Here is a 12276-nt window from a genome sequence, read left to right as displayed (position 1 = left end):
ATATCGCAGTATATTGATGGTGTAATAGAGTGGGGTTCACCCTAGTAAACTATAGAGGGATATATGGCTGATATCTCAGTCTATTGATGTAATAGAGTTGGGTTCACCCTAGTAAACTATAGGAGGATATATGGCTCATATCTCAGTCTATTGGGTTCACCCTAGTAAACTATAGAGGATATATGGCTGATATCTCAGTCTATTGGGTTCACCCTAGTAAACTATAGGAGGATATATGGCTGATATCTCATTCTATTGGGTTCACCCTAGTAAACTGTAGGAGGATATATGGCTGATATCTCAGTCTATTGGGTTCACCCTAGTAAACTATAGGAGGGTATATGGCTGAAATCTCAGTCTACTGGGTTCACCCTAGTAAACTATAGGGGGATATATGGCTGATATCTCAGTCTATTGGGTTCACCCTAGTAAACTATAGGAGGATATATGGCTGATATCTCAGTATATTGATGATGTAATAGAGTTGGGTTCACCCTAGTAAACTATAGGGGGACATATGGCTGATATCTCAGTCTATTGGGTTCACCCTAGTAAACTATAGGGGGACATATGGCTGATATCTCAGTCGATTGGGTTCACCCTAGTAAACTATAGGAGGATATATGGCTGATATCTCAGTCTATTGGGTTCACCCTAGTAAACTATAGGAGGATATATGGCTGATATCTCAGTCTGTTGGGTTCACCCTAGTAAACTATAGGGGGATTTATGGCTTATATCTCAGTCTATTGGGTTCACCCTAGTAAACTATAGGAGGATATATGGCTGATATCTCAGTCTATTGGGTTCACCCTAGTAAACTATAGGAGGATATATGGCTGATATCTCAGTCTATTGGGTTCACCCTAGTAAACTATAGGAGGATATATGGCTGATATCTCAGTCTATTGGGTTCACCCTAGTAAATTATAGGAGGATATATGGCTGATATCTCAGTCTATTGGGTTCACCCTAGTAAACTATAGGAGGATATATGGCTGATATCTCAGTCTATTGGGTTCACCCTAGTAAACTATAGGAGGATATGGCTGATATCTTAGTCAATTGATGTAATAGAGTTGGGTTCACCCTAGTAAACTATAGGAGGATATATGGCTGATATCTCAGTCTATTGGGTTCACCCTAGTAAACTATAGGGGGATATATGGCTGATATCTCAGTCTACTGGGTTCACCCTAGTAAACTATAGGGGGATATATGGCTGATATCTCAGTCTATTGGGTTCACCCTAGTAAACTATAGGAGGATATATGGCTGATATCTCAGTCTATTGGCTTCACCCTAGTAAACTATAGGGGGATATATGGCTGATATCTCAGTCTGTTGGGTTCACCCTAGTAAACTATAGGAGGATATATGGCTGATATCTCAGTCTATTGGGTTCCCCCTAGTAAACTATAGGAGGATATATGGCTGATATCTCAGTCTATTGGGTTCACCCTAATAAACTATAGGAGGATATATGGCTGATATCTTAGTCTATTGATGTAATAGAGTTGGGTTCACCCTAGTAAACTATAGGAGGATATATGGCTGATATCTCAGTCTATTGGGTTCACCCTAGTAAACTATAGGAGGATATATGGCTGATATCTCAGTCTATTGGGTTCACCCTAGTAAACTATAGGGGGATATATGGCTGATATCTCAGTCTATTGGGTTCACCCTAGTAAACTATAGGAGGATATATGGCTGATATCTCAGTCTATTGGGTTCACCCTAGTAAACTATAGGAGGATATATGGCTGATATCTCAGTCTATTGGGTTCACCCTAGTAAATTATAGGAGGATATATGGCTGATATCTCAGTCTATTGGGTTCACCCTAGTAAACTATAGGAGGATATATGGCTGATATCTCAGTCTATTGGGTTCACCCTAGTAAACTATAGGAGGATATGGCTGATATCTTAGTCAATTGATGTAATAGAGTTGGGTTCACCCTAGTAAACTATAGGAGGATATATGGCTGATATCTCAGTCTATTGGGTTCACCCTAGTAAACTATAGGGGGATATATGGCTGATATCTCAGTCTACTGGGTTCACCCTAGTAAACTATAGGGGGATATATGGCTGATATCTCAGTCTATTGGGTTCACCCTAGTAAACTATAGGAGGATATATGGCTGATATCTCAGTCTATTGGCTTCACCCTAGTAAACTATAGGGGGATATATGGCTGATATCTCAGTCTGTTGGGTTCACCCTAGTAAACTATAGGAGGATATATGGCTGATATCTCAGTCTATTGGGTTCCCCCTAGTAAACTATAGGAGGATATATGGCTGATATCTCAGTCTATTGGGTTCACCCTAATAAACTATAGGAGGATATATGGCTGATATCTTAGTCTATTGATGTAATAGAGTTGGGTTCACCCTAGTAAACTATAGGAGGATATATGGCTGATATCTCAGTCTATTGGGTTCACCCTAGTAAACTATAGGAGGATATATGGCTGATATCTCAGTCTATTGGGTTCACCCTAGTAAACTATAGGGGGATATATGGCTGATATCTCAGTCTATTGGGTTCACCCTAGTAAACTATAGGAGGATATATGGCTGATATCTCAGTCTGTTGGGTTCACCCTAGTAAACTATAGGGGGATTTATGGCTTATATCTCAGTCTATTGGGTTCACCCTAGTAAACTATAGGAGGATATATGGCTGATATCTCAGTCTATTGGGTTCACCCTAGTAAACTATAGGAGGATATATGGCTGATATCTCAGTCTATTGGGTTCACCCTAGTAAACTATAGGAGGATATATGGCTGATATCTCAGTCTATTGGGTTCACCCTAGTAAATTATAGGAGGATATATGGCTGATATCTCAGTCTATTGGGTTCACCCTAGTAAACTATAGGAGGATATATGGCTGATATCTCAGTCTATTGGGTTCACCCTAGTAAACTATAGGAGGATATGGCTGATATCTTAGTCAATTGATGTAATAGAGTTGGGTTCACCCTAGTAAACTATAGGAGGATATATGGCTGATATCTCAGTCTATTGGGTTCACCCTAGTAAACTATAGGGGGATATATGGCTGATATCTCAGTCTACTGGGTTCACCCTAGTAAACTATAGGGGGATATATGGCTGATATCTCAGTCTATTGGGTTCACCCTAGTAAACTATAGGAGGATATATGGCTGATATCTCAGTCTATTGGCTTCACCCTAGTAAACTATAGGGGGATATATGGCTGATATCTCAGTCTGTTGGGTTCACCCTAGTAAACTATAGGAGGATATATGGCTGATATCTCAGTCTATTGGGTTCCCCCTAGTAAACTATAGGAGGATATATGGCTGATATCTCAGTCTATTGGGTTCACCCTAATAAACTATAGGAGGATATATGGCTGATATCTTAGTCTATTGATGTAATAGAGTTGGGTTCACCCTAGTAAACTATAGGAGGATATATGGCTGATATCTCAGTCTATTGGGTTCACCCTAGTAAACTATAGGAGGATATATGGCTGATATCTCAGTCTATTGGGTTCACCCTAGTAAACTATAGGGGGATATATGGCTGATATCTCAGTCTATTGGGTTCACCCTAGTAAACTATAGGAGGATATATGGCTGATATCTTAGTCTATTGGGTTCACCCTAGTAAACTATAGGAGGATATATGGCTGATATCTCAGTCTATTGGGTTCACCCTAGTAAACTATAGGAGGGTATATGGCTGATATCTCAGTCTACTTACTGGGTTCACCCTAGTAAACTATAGGGGGATATATGGCTGATATCTCAGTCTATTGGGTTCACCCTAGTAAACTATAGGAGGATATATGGCTGATATCTCAGTCTATTGGGTTCACCCTAGGAAACTATAGGGGGATATATGGCTGATATCTCAGTCTACTGGGTTCACCCTAGTAAACTATAGGAGGATATATGGCTGAAATCTCAGTATATTGATGGTGTAATAGAGTTGGGTTCACCCTAGTAAACTATAGAGGGATATATGGCCGATATCTCAGTCTATTGATGTAATAGAGTTGGGTTCACCCTAGTAAACTATAGGAGGATATATGGCTGATATCTCAGTCTATTGGGTTCACCCTAGTATACTATAGAGGGATATATGGCTGATATCTCAGTCTATTGGGTTCACCCTAGTAAACTATAGGAGGATATATGGCTGATATCTCAGTCTATTGGGTTCACCCTAGTAAACTATAGGGGGATATATGGCTGATATCTCAGTCTATTGGGTTCACCCTAGTAAACAATAGGAGGATATATGGCTGATATCTTAGTCTATTGGGTTCACCCTAGTAAACTATAGGAGGATATATGGCTGATATCTCAGTCTATTGGGTTCACCCTAGTAAACTAAAGGAGGATATATGGCTGATATCTCAGTATATTGGGTTCACCCTAGTAAACTAAAGGAGGATATATGACTATCTCAGTATATTGATGATGTAATAGAGTTGGGTTCACCCTAGTAAACTATAGGGGGATATATGGCTGATATCTCAGTCTATTGGGTTCACCCTAGGAAACTATAGGAGGATATATGGCTGATATCTCAGTCTATTGGGTTCACCCTAGTAAACTAAAGGAGGATATATGACTATCTCAGTATATTGATGATGTAATAGAGTTGGGTTCACCCTAGTAAACTATAGGGGGATATATGGCTGATATCTCAGTATATTGATGATGTAATAGAGTTGGGTTCACCCTAGTAAACTATAGGAGGATATATGGCTGATATCTCAGTCTATTGGGTTCACCCTAGTAAACTATAGGAGGATATATGGCTGATATCTCAGTCTATTGGGTTGACCCTAGTAAACTATAGGAGGATATATGGCTGATATCTTAGTCTATTGGGTTCACCCTAGTAAACTATAGGAGGATATATGGCTGATATCTCACTCTATTGGGTTCACCCTAGTAAACTATAGGGGGATATATGGCTGATATCTCAGTCTATTGGGTTCACCCTAGTAAACTATAGGAGGATATATGGCTGATATCTTAGTCTATTGGGTTCACCCTAGTAAACTATAGGAGGATATATGGCTGATATCGCAGTATATTGATGGTGTAATAGAGTTGGGTTCACCCTAGTAAACTATAGAGGGATATATGGCTGATATCTCAGTCTATTGATGTAATAGAGTTGGGTTCACCCTAGTAAACTATAGGAGGATATATGGCTGATATCTCAGTCTATTGGGTTCACCCTAGTAAACTATAGAGGATATATGGCTGATATCTCAGTCTATTGGGTTCACCCTAGTAAACTATAGGAGGATATATGGCTGATATCTCATTCTATTGGGTTCACCCTAGTAAACTGTAGGAGGATATATGGCTGATATCTCAGTCTATTGGGTTCACCCTAGTAAACTATAGGAGGGTATATGGCTGAAATCTCAGTCTACTGGGTTCACCCTAGTAAACTATAGGGGGATATATGGCTGATATCTCAGTCTATTGGGTTCACCCTAGTAAACTATAGGAGGATATATGGCTGATATCTCAGTATATTGATGATGTAATAGAGTTGGGTTCACCCTAGTAAACTATAGGGGGACATATGGCTGATATCTCAGTCTATTGGGTTCACCCTAGTAAACTATAGGGGGACATATGGCTGATATCTCAGTCGATTTGGTTCACCCTAGTAAACTATAGGAGGATATATGGCTGATATCTCAGTCTATTGGGTTCACCCTAGTAAACTATAGGAGGATATATGGCTGATATCTCAGTCTATTGGGTTCACCCTAGTAAACTATAGGGGGACATATGGCTGATATCTCAGTCTATTGGGTTCACCCTAGTAAACTATAGGAGGATATATGGCTGATATCTCAGTCTGTTGGGTTCACCCTAGTAAACTATAGGGGGATTTATGGCTTATATCTCAGTCTATTGGGTTCACCCTAGTAAACTATAGGAGGATATATGGCTGATATCTCAGTCTATTGGGTTCACCCTAGTAAACTATAGGAGGATATATGGCTGATATCTCAGTCTATTGGGTTCACCCTAGTAAACTATAGGAGGATATGGCTGATATCTTAGTCAATTGATGTAATAGAGTTGGGTTCACCCTAGTAAACTATAGGAGGATATATGGCTGATATCTCAGTCTATTGGGTTCACCCTAGTAAACTATAGGGGGATATATGGCTGATATCTCAGTCTACTGGGTTCACCCTAGTAAACTATAGGGGGATATATGGCTGATATCTCAGTCTATTGGGTTCACCCTAGTAAACTATAGGAGGATATATGGCTGATATCTCAGTCTATTGGCTTCACCCTAGTAAACTATAGGGGGATATATGGCTGATATCTCAGTCTGTTGGGTTCACCCTAGTAAACTATAGGAGGATATATGGCTGATATCTCAGTCTATTGGGTTCCCCCTAGTAAACTATAGGAGGATATATGGCTGATATCTCAGTCTATTGGGTTCACCCTAGTAAACTATAGGAGGATATATGGCTGATATCTCAGTATATTGATGGTGTAATAGAGTTGGGTTCACCCTAGTAAACTATAGAGGGATATATGGCCGATATCTCAGTCTATTGATGTAATAGAGTTGGGTTCACCCTAGTAAACTATAGGAGGATATATGGCTGATATCTCAGTCTATTGGGTTCACCCTAGTATACTATAGAGGGATATATGGCTGATATCTCAGTCTATTGGGTTCACCCTAGTAAACTATAGGAGGATATATGGCTGATATCTCAGTCTATTGGGTTCACCCTAGTAAACTATAGGGGGATATATGGCTGATATCTTAGTCTATTGGGTTCACCCTAGTAAACTATAGGAGGATATATGGCTGATATCTCAGTCTATTGGGTTCACCCTAGTAAACTAAAGGAGGATATATGGCTGATATCTCAGTATATTGGGTTCACCCTAGTAAACTAAAGGAGGATATATGACTATCTCAGTATATTGATGATGTAATAGAGTTGGGTTCACCCTAGTAAACTATAGGGGGATATATGGCTGATATCTCAGTCTATTGGGTTCACCCTAGGAAACTATAGGAGGATATATGGCTGATATCTCAGTCTATTGGGTTCACCCTAGTAAACTAAAGGAGGATATATGACTATCTCAGTATATTGATGATGTAATAGAGTTGGGTTCACCCTAGTAAACTATAGGGGGATATATGGCTGATATCTCAGTCTATTGGGTTCACCCTAGGAAACTATAGGGGGATATATGGCTGATATCTCAGTATATTGATGATGTAATAGAGTTGGGTTCACCCTAGTAAACTATAGGAGGATATATGGCTGATATCTCAGTCTATTGATGTAATAGAGTTGGGTTCACCCTAGTAAACTATAGGAGGATATATGGCTGATATCTCAGTCTATTGGGTTCACCCTAGTAAACTATAGAGGGATATATGGCTGATATCTCAGTCTATTGGGTTCACCCTAGTAAACTATAGGAGGATATATGGCTGATATCTCAGTATATTGATGATGTAATAGAGTTGGGTTCACCCTAGTAAACTATAGAGGGATATATGGCTGATATCTCAGTCTATTGGGTTCACCCTAGTAAACTATAGGAGGATATATGGCTGATATCTCAGTCTATTGGGATCACCCTAGTAAACTATAGGAGGATATATGGCTGATATCTCAGTCTATTGGGTTCACCCTAGTAAACTATAGGAGGATATATGGCTGATATCTCAGTATATTGATGATGTAATATAGTTGTGTTCACCCTAGTAAACTATAGGAGGATATATGGCTGATATCTAGGTATATTGATGGTGTAATAGAGTTGGGTTCACCCTAGTAAACTATAGAGGGATATATGGCTGATATCTCAGTCTATTGATGTAATAGAGTTGGGTTCACCCTAGTAAACTATAGGAGGATATATGGCTGATATCTCAGTCTATTGGGTTCACCCTAGTAAACTATAGAGGGATATATGGCTGATATCTCAGTCTATTGGGTTCACCCTAGTAAACTATAGGAGGATATATGGCTGATATCTCAGTCTATTGGGTTCACCCTAGTAAACTATAGGAGGATATATGGCTGATATCTCAGTCTATTGGGTTCACCCTAGTAAACTATAGGGGGATATATGGCTGATATCTCAGTCTACTGGGTTCACCCTAGTAAACTATAGGGGGATATATGGCTGATATCTCAGTCTATTGGGTTCACCCTAGTAAACTATAGGAGGATATATGGCTGATATCTCAGTCTATTGGCTTCACCCTAGTAAACTATAGGGGGATATATGGCTGATATCTCAGTCTGTTGGGTTCACCCTAGTAAACTATAGGAGGATATATGGCTGATATCTCAGTCTATTGGGTTCCCCCTAGTAAACTATAGGAGGATATATGGCTGATATCTCAGTCTATTGGGTTCACCCTAATAAACTATAGGAGGATATATGGCTGATATCTTAGTCTATTGATGTACTAGAGTTGGGTTCACCCTAGTAAACTATAGGAGGATATATGGCTGATATCTCAGTCTATTGGGTTCACCCTAGTAAACTATAGGAGGATATATGGCTGATATCTCAGTCTTTGGGTTCACCCTAGTAAACTATAGGAGGATATATGGCTGATATCTCAGTCTATTGGGTTCACCCTAGTAAACTATAGGAGGATATATGGCTGATATCTCAGTCTATTGGGTTCACCCTAGTAAACTATAGGGGGATATATGGCTGATATCTCAGTCTATTGGGTTCACCCTAGTAAACTATAGGAGGATATATGGCTGATATCTTAGTCTATTGGGTTCACCCTAGTAAACTATAGGAGGATATATGGCTGATATCTCAGTCTATTGGGTTCACCCTAGTAAACTATAGGAGGATATATGGCTGATATCTCAGTCTATTGGGTTCACCCTAGTAAACTATAGGAGGGTATATGGCTGATATCTCAGTCTACTTACTGGGTTCACCCTAGTAAACTATAGGGGGATATATGGCTGATATCTCAGTCTATTGGGTTCACCCTAGTAAACTATAGGAGGATATATGGCTGATATCTCAGTCTATTGGGTTCACCCTAGGAAACTATAGGGGGATATATGGCTGATATCTCAGTATATTGATGATGTAATATAGTTGTGTTCACCCTATTAAACTATAGGAGGATATATGGCTGATATCTCAGTCTATTGGGTTCACCCTAGTAAACTATAGGACGATATATGGCTGATATCTCAGTCTATTGGGTTCACCCTAGTAAACTATAGGAGGATATATGGCTGATATCTCAGTCTATTGGGTTCACCCTAGTAAACTATAGGAGGATATATGGCTGATATCTCAGTCTACTGGGTTCATCCTAGTAAACTATAGGAGGATATATGGCTGATATCTCAGTCTATTGGGTTCACCCTAGTAAACTATAGGGGGATATATGGCTGATATCTCAGTCTATTGGGTTCACCCTAGTAAACTATAGGAGGATATATGGCTGATATCTTAGTCTATTGGGTTCACCCTAGTAAACTATAGGAGGATATATGGCTGATATCTCAGTCTATTGGGTTCACCCTAGTAAACTATAGGAGGATATATGGCTGATATCTCAGTCTATTGGGTTCACCCTAGTAAACTATAGGAGGGTATATGGCTGATATCTCAGTCTACTTACTGGGTTCACCCTAGTAAACTATAGGGGGATATATGGCTGATATCTCAGTCTATTGGGTTCACCCTAGTAAACTATAGGAGGATATATGGCTGATATCTCAGTCTATTGGGTTCACCCTAGGAAACTATAGGAGGATATATGGCTGATATCTCAGTATATTGATGGTGTAATAGAGTTGGGTTCACCCTAGTAAACTATAGAGGGATATATGGCCGATATCTCAGTCTATTGATGTAATAGAGTTGGGTTCACCCTAGTAAACTATAGGAGGATATATGGCTGATATCTCAGTCTATTGGGTTCACCCTAGTATACTATAGAGGGATATATGGCTGATATCTCAGTCTATTGGGTTCACCCTAGTAAACTATAGGAGGATATATGGCTGATATCTCAGTCTATTGGGTTCACCCTAGTAAACTATAGGGGGATATATGGCTGATATCTCAGTCTATTGGGTTCACCCTAGTAAACAATAGGAGGATATATGGCTGATATCTTAGTCTATTGGGTTCACCCTAGTAAACTATAGGAGGATATATGGCTGATATCTCAGTATATTGGGTTCACCCTAGTAAACTAAAGGAGGATATATGACTATCTCATTATATTGATGATGTAATAGAGTTGGGTTCACCCTAGTAAACTATAGGGGGATATATGGCTGATATCTCAGTCTATTGGGTTCACCCTAGGAAACTATAGGAGGATATATGGCTGATATCTCAGTCTATTGGGTTCACCCTAGTAAACTAAAGGAGGATATATGACTATCTCAGTATATTGATGATGTAATAGAGTTGGGTTCACCCTAGTAAACTATAGGGGGATATATGGCTGATATCTCAGTCTATTGGGTTCACCCTAGTAAACTATAGGAGGATATATGGCTGATATCTCAGTATATTGATGGTGTAATAGAGTTGGGTTCACCCTAGTAAACTATAGAGGGATATATGGCTGATATCTCAGTCTATTGATGTAATAGAGTTGGGTTCACCCTAGTAAACTATAGGAGGATATATGGCTGATATCTCAGTCTATTGGGTTCACCCTAGTAAACTATAGAGGGATATATGGCTGATATCTCAGTCTATTGGGTTCACCCTAGTAAACTATAGGGGGATATATATGGCTGATATCTCAGTATATTGATGATGTAATAGAGTTGGGTTCACCCTAGTAAACTATAGAGGGATATATGGCTGATATCTCAGTCTATTGGGTTCACCCTAGTAAACTATAGGAGGATATATGGCTGATATCTCAGTCTATTGGGATCACCCTAGTAAACTATAGGAGGATATATGGCTGATATCTCAGTCTATTGGGTTCACCCTAGTAAACTATAGGAGGATATATGGCTGATATCTCAGTATATTGATGATGTAATATAGTTGTGTTCACCCTAGTAAACTATAGGAGGATATATGGCTGATATCTAGGTATATTGATGGTGTAATAGAGTTGGGTTCACCCTAGTAAACTATAGAGGGATATATGGCTGATATCTCAGTCTATTGATGTAATAGAGTTGGGTTCACCCTAGTAAACTATAGGAGGATATATGGCTGATATCTCAGTCTATTGGGTTCACCCTAGTAAACTATAGAGGGATATATGGCTGATATCTCAGTCTATTGGGTTCACCCTAGTAAACTATAGGAGGATATATGGCTGATATCTCAGTCTATTGGGTTCACCCTAGTAAACTATAGGGGGATATATGGCTGATATCTCAGTCTATTGGGTTCACCCTAGTAAACTATAGGAGGATATATGGCTGATATCTTAGTCTATTGGGTTCACCCTAGTAAACTATAGGGGGATATATGGCTGATATCTCAGTCTACTGGGTTCACCCTAGTAAACTATAGAGGGATATATGGCTGATATCTCAGTCTATTGATGTAATAGAGTTGGGTTCACCCTAGTAAACTATAGGAGGATATATGGCTGATATCTCAGTCTATTGGGTTCACCCTAGTAAACTATAGGAGGATATATGGCTGATATCTCAGTCTATTGGGATCACCCTAGTAAACTATAGGAGGATATATGGCTGATATCTCAGTCTATTGGGTTCACCCTAGTAAACTATAGGAGGATATATGGCTGATATCTCAGTCTATTGGGTTCACCCTAGTAAACTATAGGAGGATATATGGCTGATATCTCAGTCTATTGGGTTCACCCTAGTAAACTATAGGAGGATATATGGCTGATATCTCAGTCTACTGGGTTCATCCTAGTAAACTATAGGGGGATATATGGCTGATATCTCAGTCTATTGGGTTCACCCTAGTAAACTATAGGGGGATATATGGCTGATATCTCAGTCTATTGGGTTCACCCTAGTAAACTATAGGGGGATATATGGCTGATATCTCAGTCTATTGGGTTCACCCTAGTAAACTATAGAGGATATATGGCTGATATCTCAGTCTATTGGGTTCACCCTAGTAAACTATAGGAGGATATATGGCTGATATCTAAGTCTGTTGATGTAACAGATTTTACCTCATCATTATTATTGCACAAAGACTTTCACACACAACTCACCACTCTTTATTCTGACATCCT

The 12276-nt window shown here is 39.4% G+C and overlaps 1 protein-coding gene across 13 annotated transcripts in view; it reads right to left on the bottom strand.

Annotated features, from left to right (window-relative positions):
* The window catches only part of LOC110535267 (butyrophilin subfamily 1 member A1), a 142036-nt gene that overhangs the window by 106537 nt on the left and 23223 nt on the right, over positions 1 to 12276 (bottom strand). For 10 of the 13 annotated variants that reach the window (XM_090183237.1, XM_036987011.2, XM_090183239.1 and 7 more), the window contains one exon: positions 12256 to 12276. The exons of 2 other annotated variants lie outside the window; for them this stretch is intronic. In XM_090183237.1, coding sequence (XP_090039363.1) covers positions 12256 to 12276 — 21 coding nt within the window. One more of the 13 variants, XM_090183248.1, reaches the window with a different exon arrangement.

The sequence above is a fragment of the Oncorhynchus mykiss genome, chromosome 9, assembly GCF_057628025.1.
Source record: "Oncorhynchus mykiss isolate SJ-2025 chromosome 9, ASM5762802v1, whole genome shotgun sequence".
Taxonomy (NCBI): domain Eukaryota; kingdom Metazoa; phylum Chordata; class Actinopteri; order Salmoniformes; family Salmonidae; genus Oncorhynchus; species Oncorhynchus mykiss.
Note: the sequence above shows the minus strand (reverse complement) of the source record. Positions and strands in the feature narration are given on the sequence as shown.